The sequence below is a fragment of the Procambarus clarkii genome, chromosome 37 (assembly GCF_040958095.1).
Source record: "Procambarus clarkii isolate CNS0578487 chromosome 37, FALCON_Pclarkii_2.0, whole genome shotgun sequence".
NCBI classification, from domain to species: domain Eukaryota; kingdom Metazoa; phylum Arthropoda; class Malacostraca; order Decapoda; family Cambaridae; genus Procambarus; species Procambarus clarkii.
In genome coordinates, this window is record NC_091186.1 from 8,512,547 (window position 1) to 8,540,197 (window position 27,651).

Genomic DNA, 27,651 nt, shown 5'->3' on the forward strand with positions numbered 1-27,651 from the left:
AGAATTTTATGACCAGGCAACGAAAATTAGGCAGAAAAGAGAAGGGTGGGCCGACTGCATTTTCCTGGATTGCCAAAAAGCCTTTGACACAGTACCCCATAAAAGGCTGTTAAAAAAGTTGGAGCAACTGGCAGGAGTAAAAGGGAAGGTGCTCCAGTGGATAAGGGAGTACTTAAGCAACAGGAAACAGCGAGTAACGGTGAGGGGGGAGACATCAGAGTGGCGAGATGTCACCAGCGGAGTCCCACAGGGCTCAGTACTTGGACCCATCCTGTTTCTAATATATGTGAACGATCTTCCAGAGGGTATAGACTCATTCCTCTCGATGTTTGCTGATGATGCAAAAATTATGAGAAGAATCAAGACGGATGAAGATAGACAGAGACTACAGGATGACCTGGATAAACTGGAGGAATGGTCTAGAAAATGGCTGCTGAAGTTCAACTCTGGAAAGTGTAAGGTGATGAAATTAGGCGAAGGGAGCAGGAGGCTGAACACAAGGTATCATCTGGGAGGGGAAATCCTGCAAGAATCAAATAGAGAGAAGGATCTGGGGGTTGATATCACACCGAACCTGTCCCCAGAGGCCCACATCAAAAGAATATCATCAGCGGCATATGCTAGACAGGCCAACATAAGAACTGCCTTCAGAAACTTGTGTAAGGAATCTTTCAGAACCCTGTATACCACTTATGTAAGACCAATCCTGGAGTATGCAGCTCCAGCCTGGAGTCCATACCTAGTTAAACACAAGACAAAGTTAGAGAAGATTCAGCGGTATGCCACCAGGCTCGTCCCGGAACTGAGAGGATTGAGCTACGAGGAAAGGCTAAAGGAGCTGAACCTCACATCCCTGGAAAACAGAAGAGTAAGGGGAGACATGATAACCACCTACAAAATTCTCAGGGGAATTGACAGGGTGGACAAAGACAAACTCTTCAGCACGGGTGGGACACGAACAAGGGGACACAGGTGGAAACTTAGTACCCAGATGAGCCACAGAGACGTTAGAAAGAATTTTTTCAGTGTCAGAGTAGTTAATAAATGGAATGCACTAGGAAGTGATGTGGTGGAGGCTGACTCCATACACAGTTTCAAATGTAGATATGATAGAGCCCAGTAGGCTCAGGAATCTGTACACCAGTTGATTGACAGTTGAGAGGCGGGACCAAAGAGCCAAAGCTCAACCCCCGCAAGCACAATTAGGTGAGTACAATTAGGTGAGTACACACACACATACACACACACACACACACACACACACACACACACACACACACACACACACACACACACACACACACACAAAAAAAAAAAAAAAGTGGCTAAAAGGTGACCCCCCTAGGGTCAACACCTGCATCAGAGGAGCTCCAGCATATTTCAACAATCCTAAGTATTGTAGTACACTTTCATGATAGTGAGTGGTGTCCCAGAGAACATAAAGGTATAGTGCTCTTGAAAAATAGGTGAGATAACAGGAATGTGTTAAGGGAAGTGAAATAGTGGATGAGATAAAAGTTGCCCTAGTGTTTCCAGTGCAGAGAAGAACATTTAAGATGGCCGCCGGCAAGAAGAAAATCAAAACAGAGCTTGATTTTGCAGGATTCAATGAAGAAAGCATTGATATAACCAGTCTACAAAACAAGTTGGTAAAATTAAATACTATAGTGAACTCTCAGGTAGAAATAATTAGTAAATTGAAAGAAAGTAATGATCATTTGAATAGCAAAGTTGTATGTCTTGAGGGTTTAGTGAAAGACTTGCGCAAGGATAAGAATCAATTGGAAACAAATTGCAAAGCCATGGAAGAAGAAAATAAACTCTTAAAAATAGCAAAGAAGAAGTTAAAGTAAATTTAAACATAAATGACTACAATAGGTTAGGTAAGGAAATTCAACAGGAGAAACAGCTTTTGTCAGCACAGATGGAGGAAGTTACGCAGGGAATAGAACAGTGCAAGAAAGATATGTAACTCACCTATGCACAAGTGGCCAAGGAGAAGGAAAAAATTGAAGAAGCAGTAAAGGAAGCCAAACACTGCAGCAACCAAGATAAAACAAACATTAAGCTGGAAGTGAGAAAGGAATTGGCATCTAATCCGATGTTGATGCAAAACACAGTTGACTGGAGTAAGTCCCTGATAATTTTGGCTGCAAAGAAAAGGAGATAACATCTAGGTCAGAAAGATCTGTAGAAGAAGCGAAAGTAGTAGATAAAATTGTTGGCCTCGTGGAAGGTCTTACTACCATAGAGAATGTGTGCGACTACAGGAGAATAAGCAGATATGTAAAAGGGAAAGATCGACCTTTGAGGATCACCCTAAACGGTGCCAAACAGATGGAAGAAGTATTAAGGAATGCTAGAAAGTTACAAAGTGATGAGGATGGGAAAGTGTGGTCGTTAAGACGAGATCTTTCAAAAGAAGACAGAGAGAAGCTGAAACTAAACCTCGCCGAGGCAAAACGTTTAAATGAGAGCAGAAATGAAGAAGAAATCAATTCTTTTTTCTACAAAGTGATAGGGGTAGGCAGACCAGTAAAGTGGTACATAAAGGCAAACCAACAAAATCAATAGAGAGAGGGGGAGTGAAGAATAAGGAGAGGGGGAACAAGTTCCTGAAGATTGCATACACCAACATAGATGGAGTGAGATCGAAGATACTGGAGTTAAGTGATGTAATGCAGCTGCAGACACCAGACATTGTTGCACTCACGGAGACAAAACTTGACGATGTTATTTTAAATGAGGTCATATTCCCAAGGGGCTACTCAATTTGGAGACGGGACAGAAAAATTAGGAAACGCGGTGGCGTTGCTGTGCTGGTAAAAGAACACCTAAAGGTGAAGGAAATAATGACTGCCAATCCACAAGAAGTTGACATAATAGCACTAGAGATCTGCCATGAAGATGATAAGCTAATGATCATAGGTACATATAGTCCACCGCCAAGCAGCACATGGTCAAAGGAGGAGCTAGATAGTAAACAAGAAGGTCTTATAACAATAATGAGAGAGATTATAGCGAGAGCGGATAATGATAGATCACGACTGTTGATAATCGGTGACTTCAACTTGGAGTCCATAGACTGGGAAGCATATGAAGCTAAAACAGAAGATTTTTGGACCTGTAGATTTGGAGACCTCATCCTGGAAACATTCTTGTATCAACATGTTAAGCAAGCTACGAGGATGAGGGAAGGGGACGTTCCATCCATGCTAGATTTGATATTTACCAGGAAGGAGGAAGAAATATTTGACATTCAGTACCTTCCTCCCTTGGGTAAAAGTGACCATGTCTTTTTGGGAAAAAAGTATGCAATGCATTATAATCTGGAAGAAAATAAGGAGGTTGAAGCAGTTGAAAAATCTGACTTCTGGAGAGGACATTACGGTGACCTTAAAATTTTTTTTAGTGAGTATAATTGGATAGACTTGTTGCTAGGCAAGGAAGCGAATGTGATGTATGTCAAGTTTTGTGAAATATATGATAAAGGCACAAAATTTTTTATACTGTGACGATAATCTCTTTCAAGAGAGATTGAGCCTGCTCTTCCCTACATACTTCACGTCATTCAAGTACAAGATACTATATTGAAGATACGTCCACCAGTATCGCCAAACGTTTTGCCCAGGAAGCAAAGTGTACCTTGCACCACCAGACACACCGGCTCCCGCCCACCGTCAACGAGCAAACTACCCATTCTCCGCCTGCCTGCTCCTGATTGGCTGGTGTGTCGCCGCACCTGCATTCACGCCCACTACCTGAGTCGAAGTCTGGTCCAGCACACGCCGTACTCCTCAGAATATCTCTGTGCTCTTTGGAGTTGACATCTCTCTCAAGTAGACAAAGCTCTGGCTGTCGTGTACTAAGGGAGGTGGCAGCTTAAGCCAGTATTCTCAGCACCTGATTTATATTATTATCATTATATTGCACCTAATTTTATTTTAGAGTAAATTTTACAGCCATTAATAATACATGTTGTTTTGTTTGTTGACTTGTTTTGAATTTTACGTAAGCCAAGGGATTGTCTTTGTTCATATCTTGTTTTCTAGAGTAATTAAAATTTCATTGTTTATACTTTGTGTTTTGTGTGTCTTCCCATTACCTTACCACAGACAAACGGGCAAGCAGGGTTCTTTTTTTTCTGTAAATGTGACAAGGCATTGCCCCCTGCCATTGAAACTGCCGAACATCAACACTCCAACACTTTACCGTCACAATACCAAGACAGAGATGCAGAACTAGGAAACAGGATTGGTTCAATAGAAATTGCGAGAGGGCCAGAGACCAAAAGACACAAAAATGGAATCAATACAGGAAGAGGCCAAATCCCCAAACATACCAACGATACAAAGATGCGAGAAACAACTACACAGCAGTGAGGAGAGAGGCAGAAAGAAATTTTGAAAAAGGGATTGCAGACAAATGTAAAACAGAACCAGGTCAATTCTATAAATTCATGAACAACAAATTGCAGGTAAAGGATAATATTCAGAGGTTGAAAATGGGAAATACATTCACGAAAAATGAAAATTAAATGTGTGAAACATTTATCGAAAAGTTCCAAAGTGTGTTTGTACAAAATGAAATCTTCAGGGAACCAGACACAATAAGAATTCCAGAGAACAACATAGAGCACATAGAAGTGTCTAGAGACAAAGTGGAAAAGATGCTCAAGGAGCTAAGTAAGAACAAAGCAGTTGGTCCAGATGGAGTTTCACCATGGGTTCTGAGAGAATGTGCGCCTGAGCTCAGCATTCCACTTCAATTAATTTTTCAGGCATCCATGTTTACAGGAGTTGTAGCTGATGTGTGAAAAAGGCTAACAAAGTTCCAATCTACAAAAGTGGAAGCAGGGAAGACCCCCTTAATTATAGACCGGTATCATTGACAAGTGTAATAGTCAAAATATTGGAAAAAATAATTAAAACTAATTGGGGAGAACACCTGGAGAGAAATGATATAATAACAGACAGACAGTATGGTTTTCGATCTGGAGGATCCTGTGTATCGACTTTACTCACTTTCTATGATCGAGCCACAGAGATATTACAGGAAAGAGATGGTTGGGTTGACTGCATTTATCTGGACCTAAAAAAGGCTTTCGACAGAGTTCCACATAAGAGGTTGTTCTGGAAACTGGAAAATATTGGAGGGGGTGACAGGTAAGCTTCTAACATGGATGAAAAATTTTCTGACTGATAGAAAAATAAGGGCAGTGATCAGAGGCAATGTATCGGAGTGGAGAAATGTCACAAGTGTAGTACCACAGGGTTCAGTTCTTGCACCAGTAATGTTTATTGTCTACATAAATGATCTACCAGTTGGTATACAGAATTATATGAACATGTTTGCTGATGATGCTAAGATAATTGGAAGGACAAGAAACTTAGATGATTGTCATGCCATGTTATGGAATGTGGAATAGGAGAACATAGACCTCACACAACTATATATTATGTGAGAAATCTTCAAAGAATTCTGATAAAGAAAGAGTTCTAGGGGTGGTTCTAGATAAACAACTATCACCTGAGGACCACATAAAGAATATTGTGCGAGGAGCCTATGCCACGCTTTCTAACTTCAGAATTACTTTTAAATACGTGGATGGCGATATACTAAAGAAATTGTTCACGACTTTTGTTAGGCCAAAGCTAGAATATGCAGCGGTTGTGTGGTGCCCATATCTGAAGAAGCACATCAACAAACTGGAAAAGGTGCAAAGACATGCTACTAAGTGGCTCCCAGAACTGAAGGGCAAGAGTTACGAGGAGAGGTTAGAGGCATTAAATATGCCAAAACTAGAAGACAGAAGAAAAAGAGGTGATATGATCACTACATACAAAATAGTAACAGGAATTGATAAAATCGATAGGGAAGATTTCCTGAGACCTGGAACTTCAAGAACAAGAGGTCATAGATTTAAACTAGCTAAACACAGATGCCGAAGAAATATAAGAAAATCCACTTTCGCAAACAGTGGTAGACGGTTGGAACAAGTTAGGGGAGAAGGTGGTGGAGGCCAAGACCGTCAGTAGTTTCAAAGCGTTATATGACAAAGAGTGCTGGGAAGACGGGACACCACGAGCGTAGCTCTCATCCTATAACTACACTTAGGTAATTACACACGCACGCATTCATTCACTGAGAGGCGGGGCCCAAGAACTGAAGCTCTACCCCACGAAAGTACAATTAAGGTTACACCACACAAACACAGATGCCCAACACTGACAATCACATTTAATTAGCGTTAATAAGCTATTAAGCACTGATTAGCACACTTAATGTATGCTTCTAGCATGTTCTTCGATAACATATCTGATAACAACACCTATTACATCAGATCTGGTGCGATAACATGTGTCTCCCCCTGTCAAGTCGGGAACTACTGTAGTGGCCCCCCCCCATACCCATCCTGTGGGTGGTAGTGGGCCTCATACCCATTCTTTGGGTGGTAGTTAAACATAACTACCTCTTATTTAAACTTCATCACTATGGAATCTTAGGCCATGCTATGAACTATATTCGATCATATCTTGATGACACTAATATGTAGTTATCAATGACATTACTTCCCTCACTCTACCATTAACCATAGGAGTGCCACAGGGCAGCATCTTAGGACCTCTATTTCTTATATACATCAATGATTTGCCAAATGTCTCTAACATTCTTAACCCCTTAACTGCGTGGCCTCCAAATATGACCCCCCCCCCCCCACAGTGCGCAGGAAATAAAATCTCTAGAAAAAATTCTTTTCTATTTTTAAAGTGTCAAAAACCCTTCCCTGAGTAAGGGTATAGTAACAGAAGGTCGAAATTGTAAGTACTTTAGCTGCTATGGGGTCCGTAAGTTCGTGCGTGACGTCATCATTCCCTGGTCGCCCGTGGCATATGCCCCCGGGGCGGGTAGGGTGCTCGGGGCATATGCCCCCGGGGCCGGTAGGGTGCTCGGGGCATATGCCCCCGGGGCCGGTAGGGCGCTCGGGGCATATGCCCCCGGGGCCGGTAGGGTGCTCGGGGCATATGCCCCCGGGGCCGGTAGGGCGCTCGGGGCATATGCCCCCGGGGCGGTAGGGCGCTCGGGGCATATGCCCCCGGGGCGGTAGGGCGCTCGGGGCATATGCCCCCGGGGCGGTAGGGCGCTCGGGGCATATGCCCCCGGGGCCGGTAGGGCGCTCGGGGCATATGCCCCCGGGGCCGGTAGGTGACACTCGGGGCATATGCCCCCGGGGCCGGTAGGGTGCTCGGGGCATATGCCCCCGGGGCGGTAGGGTGCCTCGGGGCATATGCCCCCGGGGCGGTAGGGCACTCGGGGCATATGCCCCCGGGGCCGGTAGGGCACTCGGGGCATATGCCCCCGGGGCCGGTAGGGCACTCGGGGCATATGCCCCCGGGGCGGGTAGGGCACTCGGGGCATATGCCCCCGGGGCGGTAGGGCAGCTCGGGGCATATGCCCCCGGGGCCGGTAGGGCGCTCGGGGCATATGCCCCCGGGGCGGGTAGGGCAGCTCGGGGCATATGCCCCCGGGGCGGGTAGGGCACTCGGGGCATATGCCCCCGGGGCCGGGTAGGGCACTCGGGGCATATGCCCCCGGGGCCGGATAGGGCACTCGGGGCATATGCCCCCGGGGCGGGTAGGACACTCGGGGCATATGCCCCCGGGGCCGGTAGGGCGCTCGGGGCATATGCCCCCGGGGCCGGGTAGGGCACTCGGGGCATATGCCCCCGGGGCGGGTAGGGCACTCGGGGCATATGCCCCCGGGGCGGGTAGGGCACTCGGGGCATATGCCCCCGGGGCGGGTAGGGCACTCGGGGCATATGCCCCCAGGGCGGGTAGGGCACTCGGGGCATATGCCCCCGGGCGGGTAGGGCACTCGGGGCATATGCCCCCGGGGCGGGTAGGGCACTCGGGGCATATGCCCCGGGCGGTTAGGGAACTCGGGGCATATGCCCCCGGGGCGGGTAGGGTGCTCGGGGCATATGCCCCCGGGCGGGTAGGGCACTCGGGGCAGGATGTGCGAGTTGCCGCGAGTATGTTTTTGTTCATTTTCTGCGCACAGTTCCAAATACATTTTATATACTTTTACTTGCCAATCCTATGTATAATGAACACGTACACTATACTGTTATGGTAGAACATCCGTATTGTCTGAAAATACTGTGTTACGTGCATGACACATGTGTACACATATCCGGCACATATTTTCATTGTATTATGCTAATTTATGTATATATATAGTCTATTTACACACTATACACTATCACACACTATATACATTCACCATGAACACACTCAGAACTCCGCGAGTGTCAGCTGCCTCACTCCTCCTCCAACATCCAGTCTCTCCCCTCACTCCTCCAACATCTTACTCGCCAACATTGCTCCTACCACCATACTGTTATTGTTTGTATTACACTATTTGCACAAGTTATGTATACCTATCTGCATGTTTTATTCACCAGAACTATGCAAGTAAGCCGGTATTGTGTCCAAACGTTACAATGGCCACCATACAATGCATGATAAATCTCACAGCAGCTAGCAGACGACGCTACGATTACGTCACTTCCATCACCAAAATAGCTCCTCCCAATATACTCCTGTTGCTGTTACTACACTATATACACACATTGTATATACCCATGTACAAATGTGTTCACCATAGCGAACCACTAAGCTAGTATGACGAGCAAAACAAGAGTGGCTGCCACACAGTGAGGCTACCTCGATTCTCTCCCTCGCTCCCTCGCCACAATTACTCCTCCCACAATATTACGCACAGTGCTTATTATCACCACAATCCTGCTGTATTATATCACAATACTGGTCACTGAATCCTGTAAATTCATAATTGACCACAAGTTTATTTTGTAAAGGAAGCTAAGAAGTTGTTTGAAGATTCCTAGATGGACGAAATAATGCTGTGGTGCTGTGTCTAGCGCTGTGAACATCGTGAACAGCATTAAATCACTAATATTTGAACATTGTACACAGTCATTATCACACTCAGGCTCATCTGTAATACTATCAGCGCTAAATAATACAAGTTACATATATATTTTGATATTATTAGGCGATGCTGTGGTCACAAGCGGAACAGCAGTGCTGTGAGCTCATGCTGCGTGCGCCGGCCTTGGTTGCTCACTCACTACTGAGGCTCTCACACCCGGGAATGTGAACCACGATTTTTTTTAAAGATGGCGTCTGTTTACAAGAGCCCTGAGGAAGCTGATGTGAACCCCAGGTAGCCGCGGGAGTCTTGAATGGAACGTGAAAAATACAAATACCCGGAGGTGCGTAGCGCACCCCCAGACGTGGGCGTGCAGGTGCGTTGTGCAGTTAAAGGGTTAAACCTATACTGTATGCTGACGATATATTATATGCTGACGATATGCTGACAATTCTACCTTCATATATTATGACTCAGATGCGCGCACACACTAAATAATATTAAATAACGAATTAAAGAAAGTCCACTCATGGGCGTTAACAAACAAGTTTACACTACTACATTTTATTTGGAAGTAAATCATTAAACCAAATTCACCTTTAGAGAGACAATGTTAACATTAGCAATAAAAATGATGGGAAGAGACTGAACTTCAACAACCACATATGAATAGGCTTTGCAAGAATATAAGAACATCAGTGTTATGTACTCTCACAACCCAATGTACCTTCTTGTATATAAATAAATAAAATAAATAAGTCAGTTACAGTTAATATAACATTGCACTTCTGTCATCCCACTTGTGCTGGACGATAGAGCGACGGTTTCGCTTCATGCAGGTCGGCGTTCATTCCTCGACCGTCCTCAAGTGTTGGCCACCATTCCTTTCAAATCTCAAATCCTTATCCTGACCCCCCCCCCCCCCCTTCCCAGTGTTATATAGGCATAATGGTTTGGCGCTTTCTCCTTATAGTTCCCTTCCCTTCTGCTTACAAGATGGGGTCTCTAATAAATTAATTACACATTAGGGGCCGATTGTAAGTGTTAATGTGTGAATTCTTTCCTGTATTGCTCAACAAATGACTTTTCAATATTATATGATTTACATCATGAGTTTGAAACTAAAATATTCTTTTATGTGTAAAATCTCGTGTAAAAGAGCTTTAACAAAAGACTAAATATATATATATTTGTATAAAAAGGTACTGCAATTAGGAAGCTCTCTTCCTTGTGTATTAGGTAATGACATTTACTGTCATTCCCCCTCCCCCCCCCCTACCTGTTTAAGCTCAAATCATGCTTTTAATCTCAATTAGTTTTAAGTTTTAGTTTTTAAGTGTTTTTCCCACTTCTTGCCCGAAATGCTGTGCGTATTAGTGGTTTTAGGCCTAGTATATACTAGCTCTATCTAGAAATAGATAGAGCTGTGGCTTACAACATACTGTTTGTAAACCATTTTGTATGCATGTATAAACATGATCATATACATGATTAGTCCCCATGGCGTAGTGGCACGATGCTCTCCGGGCGGTTTGCAAACGCTTTGTCCTGGGTTCATATCCTGGCCGGGGAGGATTTACTGGGCTCAAATCCTTAACTGTAGGCTCTGTTTAACCCAACAGCAAAATGGGTACTTGGTTGTTAAACGATACGGTGGGGTCATATTCAGGTGAATATCAGGATTAAGGACTTGCCCAAAACACTACACGTACCAGTGGCTGTACAAGAATGTAAGAATTCTTGTATATATAAATAAATAAATACAAAATAAATCATTATCTGGTACGAACGGCAGAGGAGCGTGGAGCCCTTGGAGTTGTAATGTACAGTGATCCAGCAGACTATGCTCCTGCAGGCCCTGACTTCGTCTACCCACACTCCTCCTACATGCCCCCATCTGCTTCCCCATTTGGGACTGTTAAACTGGGGGATGGCGACCCTCTTACTCCATTTTATCCTGCCATAGGTCAGTTGCCTTGATTGCTTCATCATTTTTTTTCAAGTTCGCGGGACCTCGTGAACCTGAGAAAATAGTGAATATGTTATACAACATCTCTGGCCTCTAAATTAATCATTTTTATAAATCCGAACTCAAGTCAATTACTAATTAAAGCTAAAGCGAATTCTATATCTAGATTTTACAGTTATTTTCATGATAAAACTCGAACTGAACATTAGGGAAATTCTAAACCAATTTTAATTCTCTTTTGTTTACAAAATTCCATATATTCAGTTGGATATAATGTAGAGAATTTCAAATTGAAATTTCAATTATTTAAATATAAAGTCCTGATTTTGTAAAGTGTTTTTTTAATAATAGTATTTAAAATTTTATGATAATCTTTTAAATAACATTTTATTATTAATTTTATTCAGGCTTATCTATTTCTTATGTAATAATGTTAAATCTTTGAAATTATAGGCATTTATGATCAGAGTTCAATTCTCAATTCTATAATGACAAATTTTAATTGACGTGTGCACCGCCTTATACATCAATTGACATGAGCACCCCGTTATACATCAATTGACATGAGCACCCCCTTATACATCAATTGACATGAGCATCCCCTTATACATCAATTGACATGAGCACCCCCTTATACATCAATTGACATGAGCACCCCCTTATACATCAATTGACATGAGCACCCCCTTATACATCAATTGTGCTAGGCTGCCATCTACAGGTTAACTTTACTTAACCTTTTGTCCCAGTATTTATATATATCCTATTATTGTACCAAAATATGATACTTTAGTCATGTGATTGACATAGGGTGTTCTGATTACTTTTGATACATTCACTTTCTGCTCACACTCATCTTTATTGATGTGTTGCTAATAAAGCAGTACTCATCTTTATTGATGTGTTGCTAATAAAGCAGAACTGATTCAGACAAGTTGATGAGACCAGTATAAGAACTTAGGTATCAACAGCCAAGCATTTCCTAGAAATAATATTGAAAAGGAAAAACAAACATATTTGTTCTGATCGATTTGCCGCAATTCCAAACATGATTTTTCTGAAGTGTTAGTTACAATAATGACTCAAGTTTTCAAATTATTGTAATTGCTTTGGAAATTTATGAAAAATTACCGAGCCTCGTAACTTTGCCCACTAAAGTTGAAATTTTTGTTTGTTGATGTTAGCAGTTAGTTAAGTGTTCAGCCCGTCCTGCTAATATAACGTCGTGTTTTGGCGTATAGTTTACCTTAGGCCAAAACCTGTCGTACTAACAAACGGTAGCGGGTCGCAAAATTTACTTACTATCCTGTTTTCTATTTTGGGTCCTCTGGTAGGTTAGGGTAAGGGCACTTTAGTACGACAGTTTCTTGACATTGGGAAACAGCAGGAGGACGGACTGAAGTAATTAATACCTTGCTATTATCTTCCCAGAGAGTGCGTTCCGTATTCCAGAGGAAGAAGCATCCTTACCAAAGATTCCAGCACAAAGCATTAGCTACGACGATGCTTGGCAGATACTAAGGTACAGTTTACACAGGCTTATCTTGCCCAAATAATAATTGCAAACTACAGCACATTGGTTTAATCGTTGTCAGTCAAGCATAATTTGTATAATTGGCTAATACTTAGAGCTATTACAAGACCAAACATTGACTGTTCTATTTTATTAATTAACAAACACTACAAATATACATTGTATTAATATTTTCAGGAATGTTTGTCATTGGAAGAGATATGAACATTAGAATTCTCATTTCTTTACAAGTTTAAACATTCAAGAGGAGTATTTAATACACTTCAGTTTCCTAAATATTAAAATTTTGTATGGAAAGCTACTTTAAAACAAATTTTTAGAAATTAGGTTTTCATTTTATATAGTTGTATTAAAATGAAAAGCAGCCACAATCAGCAATGGTCTTGATTTTCGTCCAAAATCAACTGGAAAAACGCCACCTGCTATTGGCCCGCTACTAACCAATCAGGGGTAGGCGGCCCGCTACTAACCAATCAGGGGTAGGCCTCCACTGATCGCCTTATTTTGGCGCCAACTGTACAAGGATCAGGCCTGGGAACGCTCCTTACCAGGCATTTCTACTGACATCTCTTCGCCAATTCCAGCCCCATATAGTCAACTGTCATTGAAGGGGGTTGGTATTCGGCTCTTTGGTCCAGGCTCTCGACTATTAATCAAATGCTATTTAGATGCCTTAGGTCATTGTGCTCAGTAATCTCATTTACAAAGTCAGTCATCCTAAAATGATTGACTATCCAATACTTACAATATTGGATAGTATTTGATCGAAAGTACCAGCATGTAGTGATGGACCACCAAACTGTTTACTTTTTATGTTTTGAATTAACCCAAACGACATTGTCTTAAATATAAAAATGAATCTAAAAACCTACCTTAACCTGCCCTAGCAATTATAGGCTTAATACATGCTATCTTAGGTCTAATATAGTACATATGTGTTATAGTAGGCCTAGGAATGTTAAAGTTTGATGTTAGCTTAATTTTTTCTTGGACCCTATAAAATTAAAATTACGAAATGTAAAGGTTTTGGTGGTCTGACAATATATTGGTACTTTGAGTTACTATAAATAATCAAATTTTAGGAGGATGGGCTGTATCTACATTTGAAACTGTATGGAATCCTCCTCTCCCTCCACACTTTATAGTGCATTCCATTTGTTCATTTGTATGGCATGGAAACTAATATTTTCTAATGTCTCTGTGGCTCATTTGAGTACTAAGTTTTCATGTGTGTTCGCTTGTTCGTGTTCTCATTTGCTAAATAATGTCATCCTCTTCTGTCTTCCAGGTTAGCAAGGTTTTATTCCTGTAGCATTTCCCTGTAACTCGTACCTATCAATTCTAGAACTAATCTGGTAGAGTACTTCTGAACTTTCTCAAACTTTGCCTTCTGTTTGACTAGATATGGATCCCCTCGCTGGAGCCACACATTCCAATATTGGCTTGTCATATTTGTTTATTTATTTATTTTTATATACAATAGTTCTTACATTCTTGTAAAGCCACTAGCACGCATAGAGTTTCGGGCAGGTCCTTAATCCTATGTTCCCCAGAATATGACCAGCCGAATCGTTTAACCAACAGGCACCCATTTTACTGTTGGGTGAACAGAGGCTACAGTTAAGCATTGGCGCCCAGTAAACCCTCCCCGGCCAGGATACGAACCTAGGCCAAAGCGCTCGCGAAGCGCCGGGTGAGTGTTTTACCACTACGACTGCTAATATATGTTATATATAAGGAACACAAATTTCTGAAGATAGTTACGTTACCAATTGGGAAGATTGGTTACGTTACAGCAGAATATGCTGCAGATGACTACAGCATTTTGATGTGGTCTTCAAGAAATGTTTTGTGTGTGATATCAATTTCCAAATCTTTCGCTCTACCTGATTTGTGAAGGAGTTCAGTTTTTTGCAGTCTCCGTGGTGTAGTGGTAAGACACTCGCCTGGCGTTCCGCGAGCGCTATGTCATGGGTTCGTATCCTGGCCGGGGAGGATTTACTGGGCGCAATTCCTTAACTGTAGCCTCTGTTTAACGCAACAGTAAAATGTGTACTTGGATGAAAAAACGATTCTTCGCGGCAGGGGATTGTATTCCAGGGACCATAGGATTAAGGACTTGCCCGAAACGCTACTCGTACTAGTGGCTGTACAAGAATGTAACAACTCTTGTATATATCTCAAAAAAAAAAAAAAAAAAATTGATACATTGTGTTTGGTCTCCTGATCCCTACACCTATTTTGCACTTATTTGAGTTAAACATTTGGTAGCCATTTGTTGTCAAATTTGTAGCGAGTAGATTATCCCAATAATATACTCGCTCCAAATGCATTGTTAATATTCCTGTCAACCTTTGGAAATGAATGAGGTGAGGCGTTGCCCGGGCAACACGGTGAGGTGTTGCCCGAGCATATAAGCAGCAGAATAGCAAACATTAACTAGTCTACTTTCAAGTGTGGTCTAGAGCAGACACTTGCGAAATACTGTACCGACGCTCAGTGCGCTCAACTCACACCAAAGTATCACCTGTGTACTTCTGTATATTCGACCAAATATATATATAGTATCTTAGTGTCTGTGTTTATTTGTCACCATACTTTACGTAACAATAGAACCGTTACATTGGTGACCCAGTGAGTGAAAAAGAACATCTAGTCACAAACTAGATCTTCGTCATGGATTTATCTACCAGGTTTCCAGCATACAACGAAGATGAGCCAGAATTTTGGTTCATGCAGATGGAGGCTATTTTCGACCTTCACGAAATTTCGACTGAGAAAGCCCGATATGCCTGTACCCTGCCAACACTTACCTCGGAGGCTATGCACACTGCCTCCGCTGTCATCACCGCACCATCACCGGACACCAGGACGTACACTGCATTGAAAGCCGCTCTTCTACAGGCAGCAATGAAACGCCGCATTCAACAAAGGGACCAACTCCTCACTGACAAAAGATTAGCAGACAAAACACCAGCTCAGCTTCTGCGGCATATTCAGTATGTGATGCATACTGCAACTGGCCCAGCCCCCAGCGAGATTGTGAGATCACTATGGATACAACTCTGTCCAAAACACATTCAACCGGCCCTATTCAGTATGGCTGACGACACCCCATTAGCCCAGCTGGCTACACTGGCAGACCGGCTTCATACGACGTCTGATAACGCTACGCTGTCCCACCTCAGTGATACACAGCAGACTACAGACACCCAACAACTCAACGTCCTCCAGAACCGGCGTTTCTTCCACCCAGGGAGGACGTACCATGCGAATCCAGTATCAGTCTCTAGGCGACAGCAAGAACATCGGGGAGAGCTTTGTTCTTACCACCAGAAGTTCAGACACCAAGCCCGCAACTGTAGGGCTCCTTGTTCCTGGTCGGGAAACTACTTCGACGGGGACTGTTAACGGCCAGTGACCCCGCCATTTCAAACACTACACTGCTCTACATATCTGACATCATAACCAAACGCCGTTTCCTCGTTGACACAGGTGCAACAGCTAGTGTGTTGCCTCCCCCACTGGTCAACACCAACCCGTACTCCTGGTTTGGACTTACGAGCTGCCAATGGTACGTCCGTCCGTACATATGGGACCCGTGCCCTGGTTCTCGAGTTCGCCTCTCTGGGTCGCTTTACGTGGACTTTCCTCATAGCGGATGTGGAACAACCCATTCTTGGATGGGATTTCCTGCAACACCATCGACTTATTGTGGATCCCGCAGGTGCAGTTCTTCGAGCCTCTCCTAGTACCTCTACACAAGTTAACATCGTCACCCCAGTCGCATCTACGGAACTTCAAGCACTCCTGGATGAATTCAAAGATGTGACCCAACCCGCCAGCCCTCGACCAGAGGTGCAACATACGATTACGCATCACATTACTACAACGGGAGCACCTACCTTCGCCAGACCACGCCGCCTGGCACCGGAACGACTGGTGGTAGCACGTGCTGAATTCAATAAGCTACAGGAGGCAGGAATAATCCGCCTTTCGAACAGTCCATGGGCTTCACCTCTCCATATGGTCCCGAAAACAGCCCCAGGGGAATGGCGCCCTTGCGGAGACTACAGGGCTCTCAACGTTCGTACTCTGCCGGATTGCTACCCAATATCACACATCCAGGATTTCTCACAGGGATTGAGCAACGCAACCGTTTTTTCGAGAATTGACCTTGTGCAGGCATTTCACCAGATCCCTATGGAACCGGCAGACATTCCGAAAACAGCGATCACAACACCTTTTGGACTGTTTGAATTCGTCCGGATGCCTTTTGGTCTACGGAATGCAGCCCAGACATTCCAACGCTTCATCGACCAAGTAGTTAAGGACCTTCCTTTTTGCTACGCCTACATTGATGATCTGCTGGTGGCCAGTACATCACCAACAGAACATCTGCTACACCTCCGACTCCTCACCCGTCTGCGCAACTTCGGCTTGCAGCTCAACTCCGAGAAGTGTATTTTCCATGTTCCAGAGCTGGATTTCTTGGGACACCGTGTGTCAGCAGCAGGGGTCCAACCACTAGAGAAGAAAATCGAGGCAATCAAGGAATTCCCGCGCCCATCCACTCCAAAGAAGTTGCAAGAATTTCTTGGTGTAGTGAATGTTTATCATCGATTCATCCCACATTGTTCGGACATCTTGTGACACTTATACGACCTCTTACGTGGTCGGAAACTCACGTCCCATCTTCCGTTGGAGTGGACTCCCCAGGCAGAGACAGCATTCACCGACATAAAACACAAGCTGGCGGAATTCACCTTGCTCACACACCCAGTGTCTGACGCTCCCACCAATCTCTCTACCGACGCTTCAAACACAGCAATTGGTGCTGTACTACAACAGCTCGTTGAAGGAGAATGGCGCCCAATTGCATTCTTTTCAGCGCGCCTGTCACCCACTGAAGAGAAGTACAGCACTTTTGATAGGGAACACCAAAGTATCACCGGTGTACTTCTGTATATTCGACCAAATATATATATAGTATCTTAGTGTCTGTGTTTATTGTCACCATACTTTACGTAACAATAGAACCGTTACAAATTCTTTGTTTGTCCAGGTCATCTTGTTATCTTCCTTTGTCTTAATCTTCCTCATATAGCATCCCACTAGTATAGTCAGGTTCGTTCTCGACACGCAATCAAGAATTCCGGGTTCGAATCCCAGGCAGGACAGAAATAGTTGGGCGCATTTTCTATCATTTTTTTTTTAATTCCTATCAATGGGAATTTCCAATTCCTCTGTTTACCTAGCAGTAAGTAGGTACTCAGGAGTTAGTCAGCTTGTTGTGGGGTTGCATCCTGGGCGGGGTCAGTAATTCCACCTTGGAGAAAGGGGACTAGATATTAATTATTAAGTTATCCTTCATGGATTACAACAGAAAAAAAACTGTAGTGTACACATGCTTAGATTACAATTTAGATGGTATTCAGACTTGGCAGACTTCCTGTCAATCGTGTTAGATGGCGAACAGGAAATATCTGAAAGTTAACAGCAATTCCATGAACCGTAGGGGCCTCGTAGCCTGGTGGATAGCGCGCAGGACTCGTAATTCTGTGGCGCGGGTTCGATTCCCGCACGAGGCAGAAACAAATGGGCAAAGTTTCTTTCACCCTGAATGCCCCTGTTACCTAGCAGTAAATAGGTACCTGGGAGTTAGTCAGCTGTCACGGGCTGCTTCCTGGGGGTGGAGGCCTGGTCGAGGACCGGGCCGCGGGGACACTAAAAGCCCCGAAATCATCTCAAGATAACCTTTGCTTTCACGACTGCAATGCGTACGTCGCCAATGTACATGTGACAGACGCTTCACGAAACTGTCGGAATTAGCAGAATAGAAAATACGAGAGCAACCGTACAGGGCCTGGGAGCAAGGTCGGGTTAGAGTCCTTGAGGGTCTCTTCTCAGACTAGCCTCACCTGGTCCTGCTCCACGTTGATCGTTGGAATCTCCTCAATGATTTAACACTTTAAGGGACTCCTAGGGTCCTCATCACATTTATAGTTTAGGGACTTAGGCAACTCGGTGTTGAAGACACCTAGAGCTGAAGGCTTGTGTAATATTGGCAGTATTCAGAAGTGGTTCAACGGAAACACCGCATAAAGCTTAACAGTAGTTTATTTACTAACTTAACCACTAATACAAAGGGTGTTTGATTTACTTTAGACTGGCGTCAGAAAGGCTATGGTTGTATTAGCGAGACTCTTAACGTCTGGCTAAACGACTCGGATCCACTCGTGGAGAAACACCTAACTTAACACAGTTGACAGCCAATCATTAACACTGGCAACCTAACTGCCGGTATGCAAAGGGATCACAAGAGTTCCAACCGGATACTCGGTAATGGTGATATGCAATAAATCACAAGTACACTACTGTCGCTTTGCAGGCGTTCCCTCTCCTCTCTCACGCTCCGCACCGGCCAATGTACCCACTGACCCTTGGTGGCCAGTAAGCTTAACTCCCTGTATCTACTTCCTGCCTGGACATACGGCGGCCTCCGTATTATTAAAGTGTTCCAGGTTAAGTGGGCATTCTGGAGATACCCAACATGCCACGTCACTATCCAGGGGTAACAGAAATAGGACCTTGTGCACAAGATCAGTGCACTGTGCACTGCAATGAGCCATACCAGTCAGCTGTGGGAGAATCTTGAGAAACCATATTCTCACATTCACAAAGCAGTAATGAACCTGTACATTTTTTTCAATCCTTGGCGGCTTTGTTAAGAATTATTAAACAGTTAATGAGCTCCGAAGCACCAGGAGGCTGTTTATAACAATAACAGCAGTTGATTGGGATGTTTTCATGCTTGTAAATTGTTTAATAAATGTAACCAAAACCGTCAAAGATTGAAGAAAGATGTACAGGTTCGTAAGTGCTTGCATAACTGCTTCGTGAATCTGGCCCCTGGTCTTCACAGGCCTATAACCTTTTCAATATGTGTGCTTGCAGCCGTATGGGAGGTGCTGTTGCTCCAGCGAGCTGGCAGGGTAATCTGAACATTACTTACCACACTGGACCTGGCCTCGCACACCCAGGCTGGAAAGTCAACGTGGATGTGAACAACAACAACACTCAAACTACCACTTACAATGTTGTGGGAGTCATCACAGGTCACGAAGAACCCGGTTAGTAGGGGTATGCGTCAATATAAATCGAACAAGGGATGTTGACATTAAGTGTTGCTATAAATCTTAATATATATTATTAGAAGTTTGCATCCATGGCACAAAAGCATTTCCATTTGTGTAGCTCCGTTTAAATACTTGGCTTTTAGACAGATACGTTATTCTCGGCAACCACCTGGATGCTTGGCTCTTCGGTGGTCTGGACCCCAACTCCGGCACGGCCGCCATGCTCGAACTGTCACGGGTCTTCGTCCATCTACGTAACGAAACGGGTGAGTGACATTCAACAGGATGTTAGTCATTTGTGTTATTTGTAAAAGGTGTTGCGTTCTTGCTCTTCATCTGCCTTTTCACCCAGTAAACAAATGGTGGTTGCAAATGACAGAAAAGATGATTTTTTTTTGTTAATTGTGTAAAATGTGAAGACTGAAATCAATCCTATTTTCCAATTTCCAATCTTATGGTCACATGTTAGTGAAACACTTCTCAATAACGACCAGTAGTCAGCGCAACCGGTTAACGAACATTCTTGGTTCGATTCCCACATTAGAGAGATGTTTTGGAGGTTTCCTTCCACCTAATTGCTCTGTTCACCTAGCAGCAAATAAATGCTCATGACGCAGACAGCTGTTATGAGTTGCATCCTAGGGAGCTTCTTGAGATTATCTTGAGATGATTTCGGGGCTTAGCGTCCCCTCGGCCCAGTCCTCGACCAGGTCTCCTTTTTTGGATGCTCAGTCATTAGTCATGGGCAAGCATGGTGAATCTTTTTTTTTTTTTTGAGCGCATGTTTTTGAGCGCGTGTTTTTGAGGGCGTGTTTTTGAATTGGCGATAATGGTAAAAAAGTCCGCTGGGAGTGCCAGTGGTTATCTTGAGGTTATCTTGAGAGGATTTCGGGGCTTTAGTGTCCCCGCAGCCCGGTCCTCGACCAGGCCTCCATCCCCAGGAAGCAGCCCGTGACAGCTGACTAACACCCAGGTACCTATTTTACTGCTAAGTAACAGGGGCATAGGGTGAAAGAAACTCTGCCCATTGTTTCTCTCCGGCGCCTGGGATCGAACCCAGGACCACAGGATCACAAGTCCAGCGTGCTGTCCGCTCGGCCGATCGGTGGGGGTAAAAATGCTTGAAATGATTCTTAAAAAACTTTGTTTAGGTGACCAGTAAGTTTTTTTTTATATTATTATTACAATTTTCTACCACAGACGTGGCCACACGTCTCGGTTTTGAACCAAGGGAGCCGGTCGGCCGAGCGGACAGCACGCTGGACTTGTGATCCTGTGGTCCTGGGTTCGATCCCAGGCGCCGGCGAGAAACAATGGGCAGAGTTTCTTTCACCCTATGCCCCTGTTACCTAGCAGTAAAATAGTTACCTGGGTGTTAGTCAGCTGTCACGGGCTGCTTCCTGGGGGTGGAGGCCTGGTCGAGGACCGGGCCGCGGGGACACTAAAGCCCCGAAATCCTCTCAAGATAACCTCAAGATAGAAGATGTATACGATCGCAATGTGACGTTCTGTGTAAGAGGTTGTACCAGCATGGAGCAGGTGTAATGGGTACCAGCATGGAGCAGGTGTAATGGGTACCAGCATGGAGCAGGTGTAATGGGTACCAGCATGGAGCAGGTGTAATGGGTACCAGCATGGAGCAGGTGTAATGGGTACCAGCATGGAGCAGGTGTAATGGGTACCAGCATGGAGCAGGTGTAATGGGTACCAGCATGGAGCAGGTGTAATGGGTACCAGCATGGAGCAGGTGTAATGGGTACCAGCATGGAGCAGGTGTAATGGGTGCCAGCATGGAGCAGGTGTAATGGGTGCCAGCATGGAGCAGGTGTAATGGGTACCAGCATGGAGCAGGTGTAATGGGTACCAGCATGGAGCAGGTGTAATGGGTACCAGCATGGAGCAGGTGTAATGGGTACCAGCATGGAGCAGGTGTAATGGGTACCAGCATGGAGCAGGTGTAATGGGTACCAGCATGGAGCAGGTGTAATGGGTACCAGCATGGAGCAGGTGTAATGGGTACCAGCATGGAGCAGGTGTAATGGGTACCAGCATGGAGCAGGTGTAATGGGTACCAGCATGGAGCAGGTGTAATGGGTACCAGCATGGAGCAGGTGTAATGGGTACCAGCATGGAGCAGGTGTAATGGGTGCCAGCATGGAGCAGGTGTAATGGGTGCCAGCATGGAGCAGGTGTAATGGGTGCCAGCATGGAGCAGGTGTAATGGGTACCAGCATGGAGCAGGTGTAATGGGTACCAGCATGGAGCAGGTGTAATGGGTACCAGCATGGAGCAGGTGTAATGGGTACCAGCATGGAGCAGGTGTAATGGGTACCAGCATGGAGCAGGTGTAATGGGTACCAGCATGGAGCAGGTGTAATGGGTACCAGCATGGAGCAGGTGTAATGGGTACCAGCATGGAGCAGGTGTAATGGGTGATCACCAAGGTCCCACAAAACAAGGATACTATACCTATCACCAACAAACTCACTAAAGAGACCTTAAACACTGCCACCACCTATCCTGAGAGTTTCTGTAATTACGGTAATTGACTTCGGAAAAGGAACAGTCAGTCGCCAACCTGTCCTCTTAAAAATAACGTCACTTTTGGCTCGTATGCGCGGCGCTATGGCCAAATTTGGACGTAATTTGAAATGAAATCGACTCACAAAAGTGACGTATTGTTCCGTTTTCTGTTTGAGTCGTCCGGCTTACTCGGCAAGCTTTGAAGAGGAAACTTTCCATTAACATTTTTCATAACGTTTTGTAACTTTATGAGAATTTCCGGCCCACCTAACCTATCAGAGGACCCTTAACTTACTGTCGCCGAAAAAAAATCTCAAATTTATTTTCACTTTTTTTTTTCATTTTCAAATTACGTCCATATTCGGCCATACGGGCAAACGGCCAAAAGCGACGTTCTTTTTAAGAGGATAGGTTGCAGTCGCAACATAAATCAAGAATGTGGATCTCCAATTATTGCCGTCCAAAACCACACAGATCTCAGCTGTCCTCAAAACCTGTGAGGCTGACCTTGGTTGCCAAACTAATTTAAAGATAATTACCAAAGCTAAACATATGCACTTGGTCACTTTAGGTGACTGGATTCTTATTCAAAATGATGTTAATTACATAGGTACTTGAACCAGATCAATTATTAAATACAATATTGCATAATGACATGAATTTCTCTAATAGAAATGAATTATTAAACAAGGTGGTAGATAGCAATTTACCACTGCAGAGGCCTCAAGCGTCTACCAGGCAGGGTTGCCAGATTGGGCTACAAGTAGCGAATTGGGCTACTTTTGAGAGCCCCGCGCTCCCAAATTTTTAATTTCGCTACTTGCGACTTTTTGGGCTAGTTTAAAAGCAAGTTGGGCTACTTTCCGCTTTTAATATTAAGAAACTCAATGACGATTATTTATGTTTTAACAATATAATGTGTACAAATCACAGCCGCGTCCAACAGCCTGACTGACTAGACCACTTATCCCAGGAGGCCTGGTCCCTGACCGACCCCCTGGGGACATTGATCCTAGGAACCTTCGAAAGAAAAAGTAACCGCAAGGCAAGGTAATCCACCCCAGGGGGCTATAGATTTCTCACCTTAATTGTCATTAATACGTCATCCCAAAAGCTACATCTGGTTAAACAGATCTTCATTAAGGGGAGAAAGTTATCTAGAAATTTCCAGATTGATAAATGATTGGAAAGATTCCTTACAGTTAATACCTTTGTCAGGAAGACGATGGTTGGCAAGGAGCGGTAGTGTAAAGCGGCTGTTTGATCAGTGGGAGTCTTTAACAACTCATTACCAAATAGCTTTTTTCCTCTTGTGATAAATATGTTGCAAGGCAACTGTTTTCAATGTACGTTGATCCCTCCAATAAGCTATATTTTACATGTCTCAAACCAATCCTAAATGATTTTGAAAGGATGAATTGACTTTATCAAAAAGATGAAGCAGATCAGTGTAGCCTTCACACTGTCTTAGAAAACTTCACTCTTGGAATACTCAGAAGAATCGTGCATCCTCAGCATGCAAAGCTTCATGTTAATTTGGAAATCAATTCTGTATATCTGCCCCTGGAGAAAGTTGATTTTGGTTACGAATTTTCAACACTTCGGGCCACAAACAGACAAAACAATTTTATAACCCAGGAAAAGTTTCAAAATATTCAAGAAAAATGCGATAATTTTTTAATGAAAACTTGCAAATAGCTTCTTTCTCGTATTCTAAGTAATGTTGAAACTTTAAAAAAGGTGAAAAATCTGTCACCTATCATAGGCCTTAACCACACATGGCCACCATTCTCAGAACTTCCATTAGTATTAGCTGACCAATCTAAGCTTAGTGAAATTAAAAGTCAGTGGCGCCTTCCGTTAACTATTGACTGATCCAACATTTGTGAGGGACAAATTCCTACATCTGAATCGTCATTTTAGACCAAGACAATAACTGTCAAGAACGCTGCTGGCGATCCCATACTGATTGACCTCGCTGAGTTTGCATTGAAAATATACAGCTTACTAATCAGTAATGCCCTAGTTGAACGGATATTTTCGAGAGGAACGTCTGTGAAAACTAAACTGAGAAATCGAATGGGACTTAAGCTTTTGACATCAATCTTGACAATCAAAACATATCTTGAAGAAAATGTAACTTGTTGCTCGTCATTTGAACCACTCATGTCAATGCTTAAATATGAGTCTGCAATATACAAGAACGAGGTTGTGGATTCAGATCAAGATCTTGGTAATCTAAAACTGTAAAGACGTGGAAGGACTCCACACCCATTAGGCTTCATACAGTAAACATTGATAAGTTATCATATCATATTGGTTAAATATATATATGCATAGATAGTATTAATAAAACAATTAAAATCGTTTAATGTACTCTATCTATCAAATTAGATTACTTTGAAACCCGTATCAGTCAGTAAACAAAAAAAATTGGGCTACTCCTATTACATATTCGCTACTTTTAGACCGTCAGCTCGCTACTTTTAGCAATTTGGATCTGGCAACCCTGCTACCAGGACAAACTAGTTCTCATGCTGACTGAATCATATGCCTATATACAAGAAAGAGTGGTTGACTTTTACTCAAAATTATGTAATTACATAGGTCACTTAGCAAGGTTGATTATTAAATACAGTACTGTATTGAGTTGTAACAGGGATTTATCTAATTTAATGGATTACTCAGAGGAAGGATGTGACTATCTTGCATGGTTTACTACCCCGCTAATCCCTAGGGATTAACCCTTCCCAGCTTTCCAGGTAGAAACTACACTGACTGCAGAAACTAGATTACCCATGATACAATACAATACATTCAATGCAAGATATACAAGCTTCTTTATTAGTAGCTAAACTGTTACACAGGGAAGATGAGCCCTACAATAATAAATAAAATAAATAAATAAAGGTTTATTTAGGTAAGGTACATACATACAAGAAATTTTTACACAGATTGGTAGACTTATAGGTAGAGCTAGTACATACAATGCCTAAAGCCACTATTACGCAAAGCGTTTCGGGCATGAGAAGTAATGACTGATGACCTTACAGGTTGGCGACCCAGGCGGTCCCTGGTGTTCTGCGGATGGGGCGCCGAGGAGTACATGGCGGTGGGCTCAACGGAGTGGACACAACAGTTCGCTAAACAGCTGTCTGACAGAGCTGTGGCTTACCTCAATGTTGACATGGCACTGGAAGGTGAGTCTCATAGCATCAAGAACTTTAACAGATCTCTCGATCTCTCTTTGACCCCCCCCCCCCACTCACACAGTCTCATAGCATCAAGCACTTTAACAGATCTCTCTCTCTCTTTGACCCCCCCCCCCCCACTCACACAGTCTCATAGCATCAAGCACTTTAACAGATCTCTCTCTCTCTTTGCCCCCCCCCCCCACACACACAGTCTCATAGCATCAAGCACTTTAACAGATCTCTCTCTCTTTGACCCCCCCCCCACACACAGTCTCATAGCATCAAGCACTTTAACAGATCTCTCTCTCTTTGACCCCCCCCCACACACACAGTCTCATAGCATCAAGCACTTTAACAGATCTCTCTCTCTTTGACCCCCACCCCCCCACACACACAGTCTCATAGCATCAAGCACTTTAACAGATCTCTCTCTCTTTGACCCCCCCCCCCCCACTCACACACACACATATGTACTTCTCTCACTTATATATAAATATATCTCATGATATATTAATCTATCGTGAGATATATCTGATATATTATATATATAATATGGGACCTTGATATAATCTAACGTGTATCAATACACTCTGGCTTCCTGTCCTCCAACATAATGAATTATTATTATTATTATTATTAATATTATTATTTAGAAAATCCATAGGAGCCGTGATGCGGGTTCGAACCTGGGTGCTGGGTTTCCCACGCACACGCTCCAGAAAATCTCTGATTATTATTATTATTATTATTATTAATATATAAACACTCAATTTCCAGGTAACTACACAGTGCGCACGATGTCCTCACCTCTTCTCACTGACGCGGTGTTCGAGAGTGCAAAAAAGGTGATGTTTTATTCGCTTTTATTGATTCTCGTTATATGCACATATTTAGTATGTGCATATTATTATCATACACGTACACTATTGTTCTCAATATATGCATATAATCAGCATGCATGAGTAATGATGTATGCTTGAATTCAATTTACTTGGTGATTTCAGGTAATTTAAATTACCTGATTCAAATTCAATTTAATTTCAGGTAAATGTTTATGCTGTACATTCACCGCCGAGTAGTGTATAGGCAGTTCTCGATGTGTATATATATACAGAGAGTTTACATCATTCTTGCCCAGCAAACACACAATGTAACGGTCCCTATGTTTCCCTAGTTACATCTTGTAATAAAGTTGTTACATCTTGTTAAAACGTTTTTATGACTTATTAGAATGTTGTTACATCTTGTTATAACATTTTGTATGACATATTAGAAAGTTGTTGCAACTTACTAGGTGTTAAAATTTGTTTTAATGTTGTAGCAACGTTGTAGTTTCGTCATGTGTTAAGTGGGCGGGCTCAGGAATCGACTAATACTTGCTGGATGACCAGTTTCACATTCTATATAATCCTCTTGTATGGAATAGGCCTTAAACCCAACACCGAACCAAGCTGTTGGTATTGTTGTAATTATTCAGTGAACAGCAGCTTGTGTTCCCCTTTATGCCTATTACTACACAGTTTTATACAATTACAATTAATAAAGGATACTACAGCGCTTTATAAATGGTTGATTACGTGCGCATACTTGGCTCTTAATTATTTTCAAACATATTTGAAGTGGAAACAGATAAATATTACGATCTCATATTTACCTGAATTTACCTTAAGGCCACTAACACTTCGACGAGGTTTCGACGAGGACAGGAAGCCGGTGGCATGTCAGTCCCCTTCACTTTATGGACTCCTGGAGCGTCCATATGGACTCCTGGAGTGTCCATAGGTACGCCTGGAGCGTCCATAGGTACGCCTGGAGCGTCCATACGGAATCTTTGAGTGTCCATACAGTTTCCTGGAGCGACCATTACGGACTCCTAGAGTGTCCATACGTACGCCTGGAGCGTCCATAGGTACGCCTGGAGCGTCCAGACGGACTCCTGGAGCGACCATATGGACTCCTGGAGCGTCCTTACGGACTCAGGTGGCAGCAGCAGCATCTGAGGAAGTCAACATTGCCGACAAACTATGGAGATGAGACTTTGCTATTTTTACAATTCTTATTACATAGCTTTCTAACCTCTCCGAAGAAAAAATAAATCGTGTGTATGTCTATATGCATATATATATATGCATATTATATATATATATATATATATATATATATATATATATATATATATATATATATATATATATATATATATATATATATATACATATATATACATATATATACATATATATATATATATATATATATATATATATATATATATATATATATACACACATATTCATACATGCATATGCGTACCTATGGATGCACTTCTCGGCCTACTGT

At 43.2% G+C, this 27,651-nt stretch overlaps 1 protein-coding gene across 1 annotated transcript; it reads left to right on the forward strand.

Annotated features, from left to right (window-relative positions):
• The first annotated feature begins 2,852 nt into the window (after window positions 1–2,852).
• On the forward strand, window positions 2,853–27,378 carry LOC138372118 (N-acetylated-alpha-linked acidic dipeptidase 2-like). Its single transcript, XM_069337430.1, has 7 exons — window positions 2,853–2,928; window positions 10,748–10,918; window positions 12,353–12,443; window positions 19,413–19,588; window positions 19,738–19,860; window positions 25,171–25,317; window positions 26,089–27,378. Exons 1-7 carry the CDS (start codon window positions 2,853–2,855, stop codon window positions 26,271–26,273), a joined length of 969 nt encoding a protein of 322 aa, XP_069193531.1. The 3' UTR covers window positions 26,274–27,378.
• Window positions 27,379–27,651: the final 273 nt, after the last annotated feature.